The sequence below is a fragment of the Scyliorhinus canicula genome, chromosome 11 (assembly GCF_902713615.1).
Source record: "Scyliorhinus canicula chromosome 11, sScyCan1.1, whole genome shotgun sequence".
Classification (NCBI taxonomy): Eukaryota; Metazoa; Chordata; class Chondrichthyes; order Carcharhiniformes; family Scyliorhinidae; genus Scyliorhinus; species Scyliorhinus canicula.
Window position 1 is genome coordinate 89016693 of NC_052156.1, and position 21423 is coordinate 89038115.

At 50.4% G+C, this 21423-nt stretch overlaps 1 protein-coding gene across 1 annotated transcript in view; it reads right to left on the minus strand.

The window, feature by feature from the left end:
• The window catches only part of parp3 (poly (ADP-ribose) polymerase family, member 3), a 54889-nt gene that overhangs the window by 15786 nt on the left and 17680 nt on the right, over positions 1-21423 (minus strand). Inside the window, exons 4-8 of the mRNA XM_038810826.1 lie at positions 19854-20039; positions 13795-13930; positions 11464-11687; positions 10012-10170; positions 2715-2801 (exon numbers count right to left, since the gene is read on the minus strand). Coding sequence (XP_038666754.1) covers positions 2715-2801; positions 10012-10170; positions 11464-11687; positions 13795-13930; positions 19854-20039 — 792 coding nt within the window. The remainder of the gene's footprint in view (positions 1-2714; positions 2802-10011; positions 10171-11463; positions 11688-13794; positions 13931-19853; positions 20040-21423) is intronic.

The window sequence follows — 21423 nt, forward strand, 5'->3', positions numbered from 1 at the left end:
AATCCGCGTCTGTGCCGGATTCAGTACGGGGTCGCCATTTCCAATGAAAAAACCTTTGTCTGAGTCGTAGTCTTCTCGGACCATATCATCACTGTTTTTGTTGGAGCTGGCATTGGGCTTGTGATGTCCAGAGAAGAAATTAAGGTCGGTGCCGTAGTATTCAAGGTCTGAATCATCTCTTTGGGCGTAGCTAAATGCAGGGTTCTGGGGAGGTTACTTTCAGTTCCTGGTTGAATCTCAGGCATTGTGCTGTCATTCCAGGTGAAAGAAGCTTGTTTTACGGCTTTAAGAGATTTTTTGCGTGATTTGGGACATTTCCTCTTTAAGTGGGCGTGGTCCGGGGCCTCTGACGTCATGATGCATGTGACGTCAGCCGTAGGAAGCGTTTGCATATATCGCTGTTCCTGTACTGGGGACCGTTTTTGCAATTGCGCGAGAAGCTGCGAATGCGCAAACGGACCTTCCCGCTCTTTGCGTTTCTCGTGCAACTGCGCATGTGCAGTACCTTTACTAAGATGGCCGCCGATCAAAATTGTCGTTCTCTGCTCCGGGATCTCGGCCTCGTGGCAAGTACTGGCGCTTCTCTTACCGTTTTCTGCTGATTGGACTGTGTTTTCCTCGCAGTATTTACTGAATTTGTCCAGGACTGCTTGGAAGTCGCACCCGTTGCGCCCTTTGGAGAACTTGAACGTTTTAAAGATTTCTTCTGCTCTGGCACCGGCGATGGTGAGCAGAAGCTCTGTTTTTTCAGCATCGGCCACGTCGTGTAGGTCGGCTGCTACCAGGAAGATTTCAAACCTTTGCCGGAATGCCCGCCAGTTTTTGCGGAGATCGCCGTGGCACTGGAGCCGCTGCGGAACCGGGATCTCGAACATCTTGCCAGGGTATTGGTGCTGGTTGTAACTGTACGCTGGGTTATAGCTATATGGATTGAAACAGTTCACCCTGGTACCATGTCTTGTTATGCTCTAGGCTCTGACAAAGGAAGGTTCAGACGTGGAGATAACTTTAACACGTTTATTAAACTATTTACAATTCTCCTACTCGGGTTCGCCACTACTGTTAATCCTTCTACAGCTACTCAGACTGACTAACCAGTCTGCTGCAATCCACGTGGTGGGTGTGATCAACCCTGTGTCTGTACTCACTAAGTATCTCCACTGGAAAGAGGAAGATCATGTGTGCTGTGTCCTTTATATATGGGTTGGTGTAATGCCCTCCTGTGGTGGTGTCACCTCAGTGTGTATTGTGAATGCCCATTGGTCGTGTCCTATCTAACTGATCTATTGGTTGAGTGTCTGTGTGTCATGTCTCTGGTGCTCCCTCTAGTGTCTAGCTAGTCTACATGTATTTACATTATCCCCTTGTGTATTTACAGTGACAGTATTTACAGTTTACGGAGTCACAATATTAGTGAATTAACCAATAATTTGTACATTTTCCTGAGATCTTTAATCCTCAACCGCTCCAATGACTTACAGGCACCAGGGGCGGGATTCTCCGAGACTCTGCGCCGAAATCACGAATCAGCCCGGGGGGGGGGGGGGGGGGGGGGGGGGGGGAATGGGCGTCAAGCCGAAGATAGGGTCTGACGCTGGTCTACGCAGCGCTGGTCAGAGGCCATTGAAAGCCCCCCATGGCGATTCTCCAACGTCAACTGGCCGAGTTCCCGACGGCGTGGGTCTCTCATGGTCCCACCCGTCGCTAACTCAGCATGGCAGGAGGATCCTTCACCGGGCCTGGGGGGGATGGCCTCCAGGACGGCCAGGCGACCGATTGGAGGCCATCGATCCGCGGGCGCACGGGATCTGGGGATGGGGGCTATGTTTTCGGTGCTGGTCCGCGGTGTGGGTCCGCCATGTCGCGTGGGCCACTCGACGCAGGCCGCTGCCATGTGCACGTGCAGACCCCCGATTGGAAATGCAGGGCCCCATCTTGGCAGCCGGAACTGCGAGGAGCTCTCCGGGGCTCTGCTAGCCCTCTTCAGGTAAGTGAATCGCTCCGGACTTTCTTCAGGAATAGTCAGTAATCTAATTAACTAGTTGCAGCTACAGGCAAAGCCTGTATAAGTCTTGGTTTAAAGCAGGACCGGCAGAGCACCGAGTCTGAGGTGTTTGATGGTGGAATCGTCACTTTCTTCAGGAGAGCTCACACTTTGACTTTGCTTCCAACCCAAACAGCAACTTTCAGTTAATTGCTAAATTTTAAAAATTCTAGATATAAATTAAATTCCCTCAATCATCAAACTACAAGCTCACCACTCTGCTGCAGCAGAAGCAGCACTCCAGTGTAGATCTCACCTGTTCACCTTCACTGAACCCTGTTCTGAAGAAGTCACATTGGAATCGAAATGTCAACGCTGTTTCTCTCTTCACAGATGCTGTGAACCCCATTTCTACCTTCATCCTGTTAATCAACATTCAACTGATTTTAGTTTAGCTTTGTTCTGGAGATGCTTTTGCTGCCATAGATTTGTCTTTCCCTTCGGTCTCATTGATTAAGCTTGCCCCTGACGTTACCCGATTCCCTCCAGTGGGAAATGCTTCTTACCGACCCATGAGGAGAGGATGGGCTGACTCATGGCAGTAAAAGGCCCTGGCGACACTTACCTCAGTAGATCTTCACTCTTTGTGACTCGGTACTGATGTTCACAACACTAATACCGTCTCTGTGTTAAACCTGTGAGGAGTCCTGACCACTGCCTGAAAACTCACCTCTGCCTGTCTGTCCAGCTTCCAGACGTTGATAATTTTGATTGGCCTGTAGCTGCCACCAGTTGCATCCACATATTTCTTAATCATCTGAAATGAAACAAAATGTTGGATGGGCCTCATTAGAAAAGATTGGGTTGAGGGATGTGGTGCCTGGTGAAGTGGGAGGGAAACAGACAATGAAAGCAATTCCCCTCCTTTCCCATCAGCAAAATGTAAACAAGGAGGTTCAGAGATCGAGTCTGACAGGAACACAGGAAATACTCAGCCCCTCAATCTTGCTGCTCCATTCAACCTGATTATTGCTGATTTTCTATCTCAGTGCCATTTTCCCCACTATCGCCACATTCTTTACTATCCAGAAATCTGGGGTGGGATTCTCCAATCCCGTGGCGGGTCGGAGAATCGCCGGCGACCGGAGAATCAGCACGGTCGCTTCGGCGCCGGTCGGCCCCCCCCGGCAATTCTCTGTGCTCGACTGCCCGCCGACTCCCGCCGGCATCGTTCACTTGTGGTCCTACCCAGCGGGGCCTCGGCATTCTGGCTGCAGGGGTCGTCCATGGTAGCCAGGCCCGCGATCGGGGGTTACCGATTGGCGGGCGGGCTAATTCCGGGGTGGGCCTATGTTCCTCCGCGCCGGGCCCCTGTAGGTCCCCGCCATGTTGGATGGAGGCCAGTGCGGAGACGGCAATGCACGCGCATGCGCAGATCCCCGCCGGCCGTGCTGGGGCCCGTATCGGCTGCGTGAAGTGCTGGCACCCTGTGGGTTGGGGGAAATCGCTGCTCCTAGTGGCCAGATGACGCCATCGTAAAATGCTCCGGCGTTTACGACGGCATCAGCAATTAGCCCCATTATCGGAGAAACCCGCCCCAGATCTGTGTCTGGAACTTGCTCACATGCTCAACCACCGCCCTCTGGGACAGAGAATTCCAAAGGTTTCCCACTTTCTGAATGAAGAAATTCCTCTTCGTCTGGGCCCGAAACTGCCTGCCCCATATTCTGAGTCTGTGTCCCCTAGTTCAAGACACCTGCAGCCAGGGGAAACATCCTTCCTACAACCACCCTGTCGAGCTCTGTATGAGTTTAGTCTGTTTCAGTTAGGTCACCTCCCATTCCTCTAAACACTACAGAATAAAGATCCAGTTTCCTCCATCTCTACTCATTGACTATGATGGAGAGGAAAGTATTACTGAAAGGGACAATGGCAGGCATTCAAGGAACAAATAGGTGAACTCCAAAATTTGTTTATTTCTATTTGGCACAAGAGTCGAAAGGGAACCGAGGCTTACAAGGAAATCAGAGAGAGTATTAGATTCAAAGAAGAGGCATACAAGTTAGCAAGAAAAAGCTACAGACCTGAGAATTGGAACATAGAGCATAGAACATTACAGCGCAGTACAGGCCCTTCGGCCCTCAATGTTGTGCCGACCTGTGAAACCATCTGAAGCCTATTTTAAAATTCAACAAAGGCAGACGCGGATTGATTAAGACGGGTGGAAATACAATATAAAAGTAAGCTAGCAGGGAACATAAAAACTGACTGTAAAAGTTTCAAGACAAATGTAGGTCCCTTACAGTCAGAAACAGGGGAATGTATAAACGGCGGCAAAGAAATGGCCGAGGAACTAAATTCATACTTTGAGCTTGTGTTTTCACAAAGGAAGACATGAATAATGTACCGGAGGTTCTGAGAAACACAAGGGGTGGGATTCTCCCTTCTGAAGGCAGAGTGTTGGTGCGTCGTAAAAACCGGAGAGGTTTAATGACAGCGTCATCGATCCGCTAAGTGCAGCGATCCTCTGCTCTACAGGATAGACTCACGCAGCTCCAGCTGCTGATACCGGCGTCAAATGTTCACCGCGGATCTGCGCATGCGCGCTGCGACCAGCGCAAATGTGGGCACGACGGCCGACAGAAACACGCGCAGCAGCTTCCTTCCCCGCGCCGGCTCCGATGCAACATGGCATGGGCTACAGGGGCCGGCGCGGGGTAAAAGAGGCCCCCACCAGGACAGGCCAACCCGCCGATCAGTAGGCCCTGATTGCGAGCCAGGCCACGGTGGATGCTCCCCCCCACCCCCCGCCCCCGGGGTCGGACCACCATTACCCCCCTCCCCCCTCAACACCAGGCCACCCCCGACAGGATGGACGCCAAGGTCCCACCAGGTACGACCAGATGTGAACGGCGCCGGCGGGACACGAGCTTTCTTGGTGGCCATTCGGCCCATCCCGGGCAGAGAATAGCCGGGGGAGGGGGGGGGGGGGGGCGGCGGCGCGTCGAGTGGCCCCGACAGATTCTCCGGTGACCGGAGAATCCGCGGACCAACGTTGGGGTGGCATCGCACGAATCATGCCCAGCCCGACGATTCTCCGAACCGGCGTAGGCTGAGAGAATCCTGCCCAAGGTTCAGCGAGGAGCTGAAGGAAATTAGTATCAGTAGAGAAATGGTTTTAGGGAAATTAATGGGATTGAAGGCGGATTAATCTCCAGGGCCCAATAATCTTCTTTCCGAGAACATCAGAAAGTGGCCCTAGAAATAGCAGATCTATTGGGGGTCATTTTCCAAAACTCTTTTGACTCTGGAATTGTTCCTACAGATTGGAAGGTAGTTAATATAATCCCGTTATTCAAAAAGGAAGGTCGGGAGAAAATGGAATGCTGGGCCAATGAGCCTAACGTCGGTCATAGGGAAGTTGCTCGAGTCAATTGTCAAGGATTTCATAGCACAGCATTTGTAAAGCGGAGGTATAATCAGACAAAGTAAGCATGGGTTTACAAAAGGAAAATCATACTCGACTAATCTACTAGAATTCTTTGAAGATATAAATAGTAGAATTGACCAGGGAGAACCAGTGGATTTGGTTCATTTAGGGCAGGGTAGGGCTGGTGGCATTGTCGAGCACCTCCAGGGCAGAGCAGGTGGCAGCATTGAGCTCTACCAGGCAGAGCCAGTGGCAGTATCAGGCAGTGCTAGGGCAGAGCGGTGGCAGCGTCGGGCAGGGCGGTGGCAGTGTTGGGCACCACCAGGGCAGGGCGGTGGCAGCGTCGGGCAGCGCTGGGGCAGAGCTAGTGACAGCGCCAGCTTCACGCACCGCCAGGTTTGAGCCAGTGGCAGTGTCGGGCACCACCAGGATAGAGCTGGCGGCAGCACCGGTCACCGCCAGGACAGAGCCGCTGGCACCGCCAGGGCAGAACCGATGGCAGCATGAGGCACCACCATGGCAGAGCCAGGGGCAGCGTCACGCACTCCCAGGGCAGAGCCAAGGGCAGCATCAGACACTCCCAGGGCAGAGCCAGTGGCAGCGCCAGGTACTGCCAGAGCAGCCTTAACCAATCGGTCATAACCACTAGATATTTCAAAGTGATACACACTCAATGAAGTACTCTTGAGATGTAATCACTGTTGTAATGTAGGAAACGCAGCAGCCATTTTGCGCACAGCAAGATCCCACACACAGTAAGTGACAATGGCCAGATAATCTGTTCTAAAGTAGAGTCATTGACTCATAGGGTTGATGCCAGTGCCAAGATGGTTAGCTTGAATTAGGGAATTTCCTGTCCCCCCCCCCCTCCTCCCCCCATGGCCTCACCAGATCAACTCATGCCCTCCTCACAGTATTCCTGCCACTTCCGCAGTCACACATGGGGAGATGAAAAAAACCCTCTCACAATCTGAAACAGCTCTCACTCATACACATTTGATACTGAAAAGGCTCCTATTCATGACACCCATTCAAAAGTTTTAAATCTCCTTAAGTGGCTAATCTCTTATAAAAACACATTTCTAACCAGATCCCACATCAAAGAAAGCGAATGCTTATGTAGAAATCTACAATCTCAGCCTTAGAACACACTCAATTGCCTTCACGGCTCTCGGACAAATAATTCCAAAGGTTCAGGGTTTTAGATTCCTGGGAAATTAGGACCGGTTCTGGGGGAGTAGGGACTAGTACAAAATGGGTGAGTTACACCTGGGCTGGACCAGGACTGATGTTTTAGGGGAGTATTTGCTAGAATGGTTGGGCTGGATTTAGGGGATCGGAACCTATGCAAGGAATCAGAGGAGGAGGAAACAAGAACAAGAACAAAAGGCAGAAAGGGGTATGAGAAAAATGATAGGCAGAGATACCAAGGGCCAGATTCAAACAGGGCCACAGTGAAAAACATTGGAATGTTAAAAAGACAAGCTTAAAGGCTCTGTGCCTTAACGCGCGGAGCATTCACAATAAAGCGGAGGAACTAGTCGCGCAAATAGATGTAAACGGGTATGATGTAATCGGGATTATGGAGACATGGCTGCAGGGTGACAAGGATGGGAACTGAATTTCAAGGGGTATTCAGTATTTTGGAAAGAAAAACAAAAAAGGGAAAGGTGGTGGAGTGGCAGAGTTGGTTAAAGAAGAAATTAACGCAATACTGAGGAAGGATATTAGCTCTGATGTGGGGCGGGATTCTCCCGCAATCGGCCAAAGAGTGGCGCGCTCCACCCGGCGTTGGGCCGCCCGGAAGGTGTGGAATCCTCCGCTAGGCCGGCACTGGAGGGGTTGGCGCCGCACCAACCGACGGCGAAGGGCCTCCGCCGGCCGGCGGGAGTTGGCGTATGCGCAGGACCACCAGCGTGTTCTGGCGCATGCGCAGAACCGCTGCCGTGTTTCCTGCGCATGCGCAGGGGGTTTCATCTCCGTGCCGGCCATCGCGGAGCATTACACAGGTCGGCGCGGACGGAAAGAGTGCCTCCACGGCACAGGCCCGCCCGCAGATCGGTGGGCCCCCGATCACGGGCCAGGTCACTGTGGGTGCCCCCCTGGGGCCGGATCCCCCTTGCGCCGCCGCCGCCCCCCCCCCGAGGACTCCGCCCCCCCCCCCCCGAGGACTCCGCCGGCCGCCCCCCCCCCGAGGACCCCACCGGCCGTCCCCCCCCCCCCCCGAGGACTCCGCCGGCCGCCCCCCCCCCCCCCCACCCCCGAGGACTCCGCCCCCCCCCCCCAAGGATTCCACCGGCCGCCCCCCCCCCAAGGACTCCGCCGGCCAGGTTCCACCGGTATGGACCTTGTCTAATTCACGCCAGCAGGACTGGCTGAAAACGGGTGGCTGCTCTCGGGGCCCGGAGAATCGCCGGGGGGTGGGGGGGGGGGGGGGTGGGGGTTGACAACGGCCCCCGACCGGCGCGGTGCAATCCCTGCCCCACCCAAAAACCGGGGCCGGAGAATTCGGCAGCCGGCGTCAGAGCAGCGGATCATAAAAAATGACTGTAAAAGTTTCTATAGGTACGTGAAGAGAAAAAGACTGAAGGCAAATGTAGGTCCCATAAAGGCAGAAACAGCGGGAATATATAACAGGGGGCAAAGAAATGGCCGAGCAACTAAACACATACTTTGGTTCTGTCTTCACAAATGAGGGCACAAATCAGATAACAGAAATGTGGGGAACACAGTGTTTAGTGATCAATATTAGTAGAGAAGTAGCGTTGAAGAGATTGGTGGGATTGAAGGCTGATAAATCCCCAGGGCCTGGTAATCTACATCCCAGAGTACTTAAGGAAGTGGTTCGAGAAATAGCGGATAGTAATCAAGATTCTATAGACTGTGGAACAATTCCTGCAGATTGGAAGGTAGCTAATGTAACTCACTATTTAAAAAGGGAGGTATAGAGAAAACAAGGAATTGTTGACCAGTAAGCCTGACGTCGGTAGTGGGGAAAATTCTAGAATCCAGAAACAAAGATTTTCTAGCAGAGCACTTAGAAAATAGTGGCAGGATCGGACAGAGTCAGCTTGGATTTATGAAGGGAAAATCATGCTTGACAAATGTACTTGAATTCTTCGAGGCTATAACTAGTAAAGTTGACGAGGGTGAGCCAGTGGATGTGGTATATTTGGACTTTCAGAAGGCTTTTGACAAAGTCCCACATTAGAGATTAGTGTACAAAATTAAAATGCATGGGATTAGGGGTAGTGTATCGAGATGGGTAGAAAACTGGGTGGCTGACAGGAAACAGAGAGTTGGAATTAATGGGTCTTGTTTCAAATTGTCAGGCAGTGACTATTGGGATACCGCAGAGATTGGTACTAGGATCTCAGCTATTCACAATATATATTAATGATTTAAATGAGGGAACAAAATGTAATATCTCCAAATTTGCAGATGACACTAAGTTATGTGGGAGAGTGAGCTGTGAGGAGGATGCAGAGATCCTTCAGTGTGATTTAGACAAGTTGAGTGAGTGAGTGAGTGGGCAAATGAATGGCAGATGCAGTATAATTCGGAAGCAAAAATAAGGCGGCAGACAATTTAAGAGAGGGGAATGTGCAACGAGATCTGGGTGTCCTCCTACATCAGTCACTGAAAGTAAGCATGCAGGTCCAGCAGGCGGCAAAGAAGGCAAATGGCATGTTGGCCTTCATAGTGAGAGGATTCAAGTACAGGAGTCTTGCTGCAATTATACAGGGCCTTGGTGAGGCCACACCTAGAGAATTGTGTGCAGCTTTGGTCTCCTTATCTGAGGAAGGATGTTCTTTCTATTGAGGGAGTGCAGCGAAGGTTTACCAGACTGATTCCTGGGAAAGCGGGACCGATGTACGAGGAGAGATTGAATAGGTTAGGATTGTATTTACTGGAGTTTAGAAGAATATGGGGGGGAATCTCATAGAAACCTAGAAAATTCTAACAGGGCTAGGCAGGGGAGATGCAAGAAGGATGCTCCCGATGGTGGGTGTGTCCAGAACCAGGGGTCACTGTCTGAGGATACGGGGTAGACCATTCAGGACAGAGATGAGGAGAAATTTCATCATCCAGAGAGTGGTCAGCCTGTGGAATTCATTACCACAGGAAGTAGTTGCAGCCAAGCTATTATATGTTTTCAAGAAGCAATTCGATATAGCTCTTAGTGCGGAGTGGATCAAAGGATATGGGGGAAAGCGGGATTAGGATATTGAGTTGATGATCAGGCATGATCATAATGAATGGTGATCATTATGGGAAACAAAGGGCTGGATGGCCTCCTCCTGCTCCTATTTTCTATGTTACTGTCCTCTGAGTAAAGAAACTCCTCCCCATTTCACTCTTCAATAGCCTATCCCTTATTCTGAGACTGATTCAAGATACCCCAGCCAGGGGAGCAGCTTCCTGCATCTGTCAGAATTTTATATCTTTGAATGAGATCACCTCTTCTTATTTAAGGGGAGTTTGGTTCAGGTGGTGAAGTGGGGAACTTATTAGAGGTTTGGTTCAGGGGATCTATTCGAGGTGAGTTGGGGTATCAGTCGAGATTTACTACAGGTAAATGCAGTCCTAGTTTTACCTTGAATTCTTCGGACGTGGACAGCAACAGCGAGAGCTCACATTTCAGCAGGTTATAATCTTCATCCAGTGGATGTGGAACCTCCTCAAAAACTTCAGTCTTGATTTTCTGCTCCTTCTCAGCTTGAAGACTCTGAGCCAGTTCAATATCAGCAAGCACCTGGGATTCAGATAGAAGTTTACAATTTAACTCGGAGAGCTGATGGTTTATTAGAAACCTATGTTAGTTCTCTTAACCTTCCCCACCCCGCCCTGCATCGGCCTGTGCCCCCACATTGCCCCATGCCCCTCCCCTAAAGAAAGAAACTCCTGATGGCTTTTGGTTCCAATGAACTGCCATCAACCTGGCAATACAATGTGTGCAAGTCTGGAGAATGAGTCCTCGCATTTCTAATCAATCCAGCAAGAGATGGTTTACTTTATTCTGTGACTTCCGGATTAACAATAGGCTGCATGTCTTGGACTCTGACACCAACAACACAAATATCCAGGGCTAAATTCTCCAGTCCGCCAGTTGCATGTTCCTCGGCAGTGCACCTTCACCAGCAGCGGCATTCTCCATTCCTGCCACTTGCCAATGGGATTTCCCATTGTACCCCTCCACGTCTCCGGGAAACCCAGATGTGGGTGCGCTGCTGGCGGAACGGAGAATCCCGCCGATGATGTGGTGTCTGGTTTGATGACCCATTAGATCATAGACAACAGCCATCCCTCACACATATCCTATTGACACAGGACAGCAAATATAGAAAATAATAATATTACAGAGAACATGAGGTAATCAGGATTGACGAGCTTTGACAAAGAGTTATCGGACTCGAAACATTAGCTCTTTTCTCTCCCTACAGATGCTGCCAGACCTGCTGAGATTCTCCAGCATTTTCTCTTTAGTTTCAGATTCCAGCATCCGCAGTAATTTGCTTTTATTTATGAGGTCATCAGGATTGACTCATTGTTGTTATGGCTGTTCTGTGATGGACATTATCTATTAGTTGGTTTTGCCTTTACCTTACGGAGTTGCTCTTGGCGTTGTCATTACAATCTCACTGAGAAAGTGAACACTTTCCCCTGTGATGTGCAGCTGCTTAACTGCTTGAACAGGTTCGGGATAATTTTACACGCTGTGGTAATGTTCTGAGTGAAGAGTGCGTATCCTGATCTAGGTGGGAAGGTGAGGTTGAGGGATGTGGGGAGGCAAGGTAGAGATTAATCAATTTAGACTCACTAGATTGGTACTTTTATAGGTTCCCGGAGGACAGCACAACAATAAGATGGCTGCCAAGTAGCACTGGCTTGTAAAACTCACCAACTCAATGGGTGCCTGTTATATCATAGAATCAGTGCAGAAGGAGTGCCTTATCTCTGCATGAAGCCCACTTAGAGAGTCCACACTGATATTAGCACCAATCATGGACCTACCAAAAATCTTTGGCCTGCCATCAATGATAATTACCAGCAGCATGTCTTTTTTGGCTTGGACCACTTCAGCTGTATCAATCACCGGGGGTCTATTACGTCCAAAGTAGTGAGGAATGATAGTGTAGAACTTTGAGGACAGTTCTTCCAGCTTCTTTGTGTTCTGGGATTGTTTCAAGGCTTCATCAATCTCATCCAATGCATCAAAACCCTTGGCAATTTGCTGCTTACTCAACTTTCCAAGAGGCATTTTCTTCACATCTAATCAGACCAATAGCAAAGAGAACAATCATTAATGCAGAGCAGTAGCCACTTGTCTCCCTGTTCCCATCCAGAATAAAGACTCATTACCCGGCTCAGTAACCCTCCAATTGGCCTCTCTACATGTGAGCTCGTGGTAAGGAGCTTGCACAGTTATTACACCAGCGCCAAACTTACAAACTGGGGCGAGTGGGCAGGAACCCAAACTGAAATGTCCTTTCCCAAATCTGGGGCACTGAGACTTCAGCTGTGATTAGCTGAAGTCAAAGCAAAAAACCATGTTCAGCAGATACTATTGGATTTAACATAACACATTATCAATGACAGCAGGACGCAGCCTTTGAATCTTTTAAATACAGCGAAACAGGCATCCGGTAGTAAACAGCATATCTGTTCTTACTGTTAGAGTTACAGTCGCTAGCTAGCAATAATCAGACATTTTATTTGGATAACTTTAATAATAGTAGTCAGCACCTGAACAATGCCCCCTTAGATCATGATTGCCTTTTCCTGCATCTGCTTAACTACATATACATTACCAAACTGGAAGGATTAAATGAATGTCTTGATTTATCAGTAGTGCAATCCTTATTCTGTTTACTAAGCTGTATTTCTTTAACCAGCAGGTAGAGTGTCATTAACAATAAAAGGTGCAGGTTCCCACATGTTCTATAGATTTCCTTCCTTGTCAGAAAAAACAGTAAGTAAAACACCCGCGAATTTTGTATCTTGCGTATCATGCGACCCCCCAAATTTAGGTTACAATTTAGGTCTTCAAAAGTCGCATGATACGCGAGTATATACGGAATCTGAAACCAGGAAATAGGAAGAATTTTCATTTACATAGCGTCTTTCACAGGGCTCCCCAAACCGCAGCCAATGATGCATCTTTGAAGTTAGTCACTGTTATAATGTATGAAATAGAGTAGCCAGTTTGTCCACATGTTCCGAAACCAGCAACATGACAATGACCAGATAATCTGATTTTTGCTGTTGGATAGTGATAAATATTAGCTTCGGACAAAGGCGAGAGCTCCCCTGCTAAAATAGTGGAATCTTTCACATTATCCTGAGATGGCAGATGGGGCCTCGGTTCAACTTCTTATCCAAAAGTCAGCACCTCCAACAGTGCAGCACTCCCTCGGCACTCACTCGAGTTTCAGACTAGATTTGGTGTTAAAGTTTCTGGAGTGGGTCTTGAACCCACAACCTCTGGCTCAGAGGCAACCGAGCCACTGCTGACACTCCCAACCTCCCAACGTTGTAAATGGAAAGGCTCCTTGTGTTCAAAGTAATTGTAGAATGGCTCCAACCCAGCAATACAACTGCAGCATTGTAGAATTGGTACAATAAGTCCTTCTACTTGTAAAGTCTCAATGTGGACAAACCGACCTTAACAGGTAGATGGGATTCCCACAGTTGTGGGGGCAAGGCACTGTAACAATGGGGAACTTATGAAGATAGTTTCCCTCTGAGCAGGGGGTTGGAGGAACATCATTTACATTCAGTATGTCAAGGCTGTCAATGGGACCTCAGAGGGGGGTAAACCACTGTACGATATTCACAAAGCTAGCAAGTCAAAGCAACCAGTCGAGGAATTTTCAAGTACAAGGCTCGAGCCACAGCATCTGGACACCTTCACATGAACTTTAGGAGCAGGGAATAAGTTCAATGATCCGGATATCTGGCTCCACTTTAATGTGATGTTCAAGGTTCTGGTCTATCAGCCTAGTGTGGAGGTTAGCCAACGAGAAAGCTATTTTCTAATATTGATTTGCACCTCCTGTGTCACCACTCCGCCCTTTTCTGACAGTTCAATAAGACCACACTGACTTGTGCAGTAGTTACTCCAGAATACTTCAGCCCATGCCAAGACATGCTGGCTGTTCTTTCTGAAGCACTTCCCACAAAATTTGCAAACCAAGTTGCTGGCGAGGTTCTAAAGGGACTACTCCATCTAAAGGATGAATGAGCAAGGTTACTGAGGAAAGGCAGGGGAACAGCACCAGGGAGAATTGCTCGTTCAGAGAGCTGGGGCCAACACAATGGGCCAAGTGGCCTCTTTCTGTGATGTCGTGATTCTGTAAAACTGGGCTGAAGGACTTACCAAGGTTCATGGTTTGCATCTGCTCCTTGAACATGTCGTTGCTGAAGAGGAGAGTGATCAGCTCCTGGGTTTGCTTGTCTAAAGTGCAGGGTTGGATTTTCTTCTTCACCACGGAACCTCCGTCCACCGTGTCAGTCTAGAAGCAACAATGCACAGCATGAGGATTCTCGCACTCAGCACCGTTTCCGGCTGACAATACTTATCACTCTCCCAGTTCAGTCATTCTTTTGGAACACTTTCATGCTGGACCGCCATCTTGTGGAACGATAAACCATTTCTCTCATCTCAAACTTTTAAACTCCCCATCACAACTTTACATATCTGTGTTTTATATTATATCCTCCCTGCTCCTCTAAACATCCTTCACTTGTTAAACTCCTAAATCTCACTGCTTGCCTGCAGCCTCACCATGTTGGAATTGAGATTCTTCATGACATTCTTTCCATGGACCTCAAACATTCTCACGCTATCTGACATTTTACTTTATCTCTTTTCAGCCCTAATCTCTCCCAGCACCAGGAACCTTCAAATCTTCATCCAAATATTTTTTATTTTTTTTTTAATTTAGATTAGCCAATTATTGTTTCTAATTAAGGGGCAATTTAGCGTGGCCAATCCACCTACTCTGCACATTTTTGGGTTGTGGGGGCGAAACCCACGCAGACACGGGGAGAATGTGCAAACTCCACACGGACAGTGACCCAGGGCCGGGATCGAACCTGGGACCTCAGCGCCGTGAGGCGGTTGTGCTAACCACTAGGCCACCGTGCTGCCTTCATCCAAATATTACCAATTAAAAATAAACAGCTTTTTGTCCTCCCAGTTTGGGAGAAAACCCAGTGGTGTGGGTCTGTCATTGGTAGGCTATCGGTTCAGACAGATTTCTGTCCAGCGGTTAACACTAAAGTCCACTAAAACCTTTTTTATTCTGGATAGAGCCTTCACAGCATCAGTACGGCATGAAAAGAGGCCATTCAGCCAATCAAGCCTACGCTGGCTCTCCAGTCAGTCCCATTCCCCCCGCTCTATCCCTGTAGCCTTGTGGGATTATTTCCCTCAAGTAACCAACCAACTTCCTTTTGAAATCATTCAGCATTTCAGCTTTCACCCCATCGTGGGCAGGAAGTTCTGGATCATTGCCACTCACTGCCCAGAAAAGCCCCTCCTCATATCCCTCTCTCACCGCTCACACCACCCCACACCCACCAGCACCCCACCGACCCTCTTACACAAAACCTTAAATCCGTGTTCCCTCAGTCATCGGTTAGTGGGCAGACTATCCATGTCTCCATTATCTAAGTCTGCTCTTACTGTCGAGTGAATCATCAGATCCCAGTCGACTAAATTAACTGCAACCAACTTGGAGAGATGTGAGGCTGTCACAAGCGCACTGATGTGACCATCAATTCACAAGACACGTGATTGGAAGTGAACAGTGGTTTTAATAATGTTACAACAGAGCCTGCCTGCGACGAGATAAACTGGCACGACTCACGTTTCACGACTGCAGAGCTTTATATTTCTGGTTAGTGGGAGGAGCCATGGGCAGAGCCATGGGCGGAGCCAAGGGTGGAGCCCAGTACAAACTCCTCATCTCCCCTTATGGGCAGAGCCACACAACGGCTCATATACAGAGCCCACAAGGACACAATACATATAATAGAACACAGTGTAAATTACTAGGTTTATAATTCACCACATTCACCCCCTGTAAACAAAATCAAGTCTGGCGGGGGTGATGGGTCTACAAATTGAGCCGGTCCGGCGACCGAGTCGTCCTTTGGGATCGGCGAAGCACCGGGGTTGCAGCCTCTTCGGGTGGCTGGGTGATGACGGTCGGTGAGGGTAAGATAGTGGACACCGGGGGTGATTCGGTCCGAGCTTCGTACCCGACTGGTTCGACGGGCGACGGGGAGTGCAGGAAACCTATAGGCACGGGGGTGCGGAGCACAGGCCGTGAACCTGTAGGTGGGGGGGCGCAGGGCGCGGAGGGTTGTGTGGGGTTTAGTGTGAGGGGTACCTCGGCAGTAGCGGTGGTGGAGTTGGATCCTGCAGGCGCCAGGTCCCGGAGGGAAACAGTGTCCTGACAGCCGTCAGGGTATTCGATGAAATCGTATTGGGGGTTGGAGTGGAATAGGAGCACTCTTTCTACGAGTGGGTCAGTTGTGTGTGCCCGGACGTGCTTCCGGAGGAGAACTGGGCCTGGTGTCTTCAACCATGCTGGGAGCAAAACCCCCGTGGTAGTGCCCCTAGAAAAAACAAATAGCCGTTCGTGAGGGGTCTGGTTGGTGGCGTTGCATAGGACGGACCTAATAGCATGGAGCGCGTCTGGGAGGACCTCCTGCCAATGGGAGGTCGGGAGATTCCTGGACCGGAGAGTCAGTAGGAGTGTCTTCCAGACCGTCGCGTTCTCCCTCTCCACCTGCCTGTTCCCCCTGGGGTTGTAGCTGGTAGTTCTGCTCGAGGCGATGCCCTTGTCAAGCAGGTACTGACGCAGCTCGTCGCTCATAAAGGACCAACCTCTGTCGCTGTGTACGTAGCTGGGGAAACCGAACAGGGTGAAGATACTGTGCAGGGCTCTGATGACTGTGTGGGAGGTCATATCGGGGCACGGGATAGCAAAGGAGAAGCGGGAGAACTCGTCAATGAATTTCAGGAAGTATTCATTCCGATTGGTTGAGGGGAGTGGCCCTTTGAAATCGATGCTCAGGCGTTCAAAGGGCCGGGATGCCTTTACCAGGTGGGCCGTGTCTGGTCTATAGAAGTGCGGTTTGCACTCCGCGCCGATCGTGCAATCCCTGGTGACAGCTTTTACCTCCTCGGTGGAGAAAGGCAGATTTCGGGCTTTGATGTAGTGGGCGAGTCGGGTGACCCCCTGGGTGGCAGAGGTAATTGTGGATAGCTTTCAGGTGGTCGCCTTGCGTGCTGGCGCACATGCCGCGGGGCAGGGCATCTGGGGGCTCGTTGAGCTTCCCCGGTCGATACATAATATCACACTTGTAGGGAGAGTTCGATCCTCCACCGCAGGATTTTATCATTTTAAATTTTGCCCCTTTGCGAGTTGTCAAACATGAAGGCAACCGATCTTTGGTCGGTGATGAGGGTGAACCTCCTACCTGCGAGGTAGTTCCTCCAGTGTCGTATAGCTTCCACGATGGCTTGTGCTTCCTTTTCGACTGAGGAGTGTCGAAGTTCCGAAGCGGAGAGGGTTCGGGAGAAAAAGGCGACTGGTCTCCCTGCCTGATTCAATGTGGCTGCAAGAGCTACCTCTGAGGCATCGCTCTCAACCTGGAAGGAGATGGATTCATCCGCCGACTGCATGGCCGCTTTGGCGATGTCCTCCTTGATGCAGGTGAAGGCCTGGCGAGCCTCATCTGACAGAGGAAAGAGTGTGGCCTTAAAGAGTGGGCGGGCTTTGTCTGCATATTGAGGGACCCACTGGGCATAATATGAGAAGAATCCCAGGCACCTTTTGAGGGCCCTGGGGCAATGAGGGAGAGAGAGTTGTAAGGAGCGCCCAGCATACTGTCCGGGTCGGGGCCCAGGACTCCGTTTTCCACGACATAACCGAGGATGGCTAGTCTGGTCGTGCAGAAAACGCATTTCTCCGTGTTATACGTGAGGTTAAGTTTCTGGGCAGTTTGGAGAAATCGATGGAGGTTAGCGTCGTGGTCCTGCTGATCATGGCCGCAGATGGTGACGTTATCCAAGTACGAAAACGTGGCCCGCAGCTCGTACTGGTCCACCATTCGGTCCATTGCTGTTTGGAACACCGAGATCTCATTCGTGACGCCAAAGGGAACCCGGAGGAAATGGAAGAGGCGGCCATCAGCCTTGAATGCCGTGTAGTGGCGGTCCTCCGGGCGGATTGGGAGCTGGTGGTATACAGACTTCAGATCCACCGTGGAGAAGACTTTATAATGGGCGATCTGATTCACCATGTCTACAGTCCTGGGGAGGGGGTACGCATCGAGGAGCGTGAACCGATTAATGGTTTGGCTATAGTCCACTGCCATTCGGAATTTTTCCCCGGTCTTGACGACCACCACCTGAGCTCTCCAGGGGCTGTTACTGGCCTCTATGACCCCCTCACGCAAGAGCCTATGGACCTCTGTTCTGGTAAACAGGCTGTACCGCCTGCTGCGAGTGGCTACGGGTTTGCAGTCCGGAGTGAGGTTAGCAAAGAGTGATGGGGGGTCGATTTTTAGTGTCACTAGACTGCAGATAGTAAGTGGAGGTAGGGGCCCGCCGAAGCTGAGTGTGAGTCTTTTGAGGTTGCACTGGAAGTCGAGTCCCAGTAAGAGTGGGGCACAGAGTTCGGGGAGTACGTATAGCTGGAAGTTAGCGTAGCTAGTGCCCTGGATCGTTAGGGTCACGGCGGTGCGTCCTTGGAGGTGAACGGAGTGTGAGCCCGAAGCGAGGGAGATAGTTTGCCGTGCAGGGAAAATAGGGAGCGAACAGCGTCTTACCAGATCTGGGTGTACGAAGCTCTCGGTGCTCCCGGAGTCGAAGAGGCACGGTGTACTGTACCCGTTGATTTTAACGGTCATCATCGAGTTGCGGAGGTGTTTCGGACGCGACTGGTCCAACGTGACTGCGCTGAGTCTGCGGGTAGTCGGCAGCTCGATCAGCTGTGCTGGAGTGGCCCAGTGATGACTGTCCGCTGAGGTCGTAGTCTTCGAGGTGAGTTTCAGAGGTTAAAGAGGATGGATCCCAAGATGGCCGCCCCCGTGGCTCTCACGTGGCGGGCAGCGAGGAAGATGGCGTCCAAGATGGTGGCCCCCATGAGTCGCACGTGGCCGGCCGCGTGGAGGAGGATTGCCAAGATGGCAGCCCCCATGAGTTGCACGTGTCAGGTGTGGGCGGAGTCGGTATACAGGCTGCAGCATTTTGGGGCCTGCAAGTTTGGGAAGCGAGTGCTCTGGGCTGCGGGAGAGTTTGCAGTGGAGGTTTTCTTCGCCAGGCAGACCCGGGCATAGTGTCCTTTGCAACCGCAGCTGCTGCAGGTCGCGTTGCGGGCCGGGCTGTGCTGCCGTGGGTGTTGGGGCTGCCCACAAAAATGGCACACTGGGGCTGTGTAGTGGGTGGGTGGCCACGCGGCGCAGGCCTGGGGCAGTCGCTGGTCGGGGGCCCATGATGGTGTCGCTTGGTCCGCGGGGAACGAGGTGAGGCTGCGGAACGAGACCTCCATAGTTGTAGCTAACTCTACAGTGTCCTCCAAGTTCTGGGCCCCTTTTTCAAGCAACCACTGGCGCACATAGTTGGACCTGAGCCCTGCCACGTATACATCTCGGACAGTGAGCTCCATATGTTGGGCGGCTGATACAGCTTGATAATTGCAGTCCCGATCTAAAGCTTTTAAATCCCGCAGGAATTCTTCCAGCCACTCCGCGGGGCGCTGGGTCGTAAAAATGTGGCGCGCGTAGACCTCGTTGATAAGCCTCACATACATTCGATCGAGCATGGCCAGGGCCTCCGTATACGAGGTAGTACTGTTAAGTTAAGTAGAGATACGGTGGCTCACCCTTGTGTGCAGTAGGCTGAGTTTCTGCTCCTCCGTAGGGCCAGGTAGGCCTTGAAACATCTGAGCCAGTGTAGAAAGATTTATTTTGCCTCTGCAGCCTGAGGGTCAAGTTCTAGTCGGTCAGGTTTGAGGGCTGATTCCATAGCAGTTTTCTTCAAGTTTCCTAAGATTATTAAATTGATGTGACCATCAATTCACAAGACACATGATCGGAAGTGAACAGTGGTTTTAATAATCTTACAACAGAGCCTGCCTGCGACGAGATGAACTGGCAGCAGGCTCACGACTGCAGAGCTTTATACTTCCGGTTAGTGGGAGGAGCCATGGGCAGAGCCATGGGCGGAGCCAAGGGTGGAGCCCAGTACAAACTCCTCATCTCCCCCTATGGGCAGAGCCGCGCAACGGCTCGTATACAGAGCCCACAAGGACACAATACATATAATAGAACACAGTGTAAATTACTAGGTTTATAATTCACCACACGCACACAACATAAAGTAAGTCAAAATTGGACACCAATCTAAGTTTGACCAACCTTAATAACTGTCGCTTCTTCATAGCCCTGCTGAACTTCAATCATTGTGTACTTTCCAGGATGTGCTTCGAAGCAATCTCTATTCGCCCAGTCATTCTTTGTCTTGTCTTTGAACTTCTTTTCAAAATCCTTCGTAGCAGCATTCAGGGCAACCGCAGGACCTAGTTTACTTTGGCCAGGTTCCCCCTAACCAGGAGAAAGAGAGGGGCAGAGAGAGAGAGGGGGGGGGCAGAGAGAGAGAGAGAGAGAGAGAGAGGGGCAGAGAAAACAAGGAATGTCAAATGTTCACCTGGTAACCGGAAGCTGAAGAAAGTCTGCCGTCAGCTTTCAGAACAGTCTTCATCGACTGAGTTTCCAGCCTTGTCTATTTTTATTACAGAATTCCAGCAGTGATTTCCCTTTTACATTACTGCTTAAACAAAAATGTCTGGATGGGAATCAGGAGAAGGAGCAGAAGCCTAGTTTGGGAATTTTTTCAGGAACCAAGGTGGGTGCAAAAACTCCATTGTGAGCTGGAACATAGGATACATATGAGACCGACACAGGAAGGAATATTTCAAAATGATCAGACAACATTCAGATTTCCAACCCATAAATGCCACTGCTGAAGAACATTTGTTGTTTTTTTTGATGCTTACGATGATAAATGAAGAAGGTTCTGGAACGGAACACGTTTGAACTTTAGTCAGCAGAGTGCCCTCGGAGCTCGGCAGGATTGGGACACTCGAGCTGATCAAGCCCACTGCCTTCCTCAACCGGTGGTTTTCAATCTCAGGCCCCTGGACCTTAGGAATTCACAAGAGGTTCCCTCAAAGGCCCTCAAATCATCACATTTCAACATTGTTCTCAATTTGTTTCACTCCCAAACTGCTGCAGTACAGGAATCGTTCCCCCTCCCCACTCCGAGTCAGAAGGTGGAGGGTTTGAATCCCACTCCAGACAGTTCCAGCTTTGCGTTCTGGATTGTGGAAGACTCATGTCGGGTGGGCATGGGACCCCATAAAACCCTTCCACAGTATAGCACTAACCAGCCTGTAATTCACTTTACGGATGGTTATTGTCACAGTTCACATGGAGGCTTGTCAGACTATTAATTATCCTGTGAATACTTTCATTACTCCACACTTCTCTCCAAGGGAAGTGTGGAGATCCAAAAACAACAATACCACCCTGCCAGACTGTTAATCACCTCGTCAATCTTCACATGTCTCTCCAGTAGTAGAATATAGGTGAAGAGACAGAAACAACCATTATCATTTCGGTGAAATGATGTTTTCAGAGAAACATGGTATGTTTTTGTTTTTTTTTAAAAATAATTTTTATTGAAATTTTTCGATACAAACATTTACATCTACTACATTTTAAATTATAACACAACAAATCCCCCCTGGAAAATCCTCCCCACGCCCTCCCCCCGACGCGCACCCCACCCCTTCGTGCGCCCCTCCCACCCCCCCCCCCCCCCCCCCCCCCCCCCCCCCCCCCCCCCCCCCCCCCCCCCCCCCCCCCCCCCCGCGCTACCCGTTCTAGCAACCAAACCGTTTTTCCCTTTCTGCCGATGGCCTCGGGC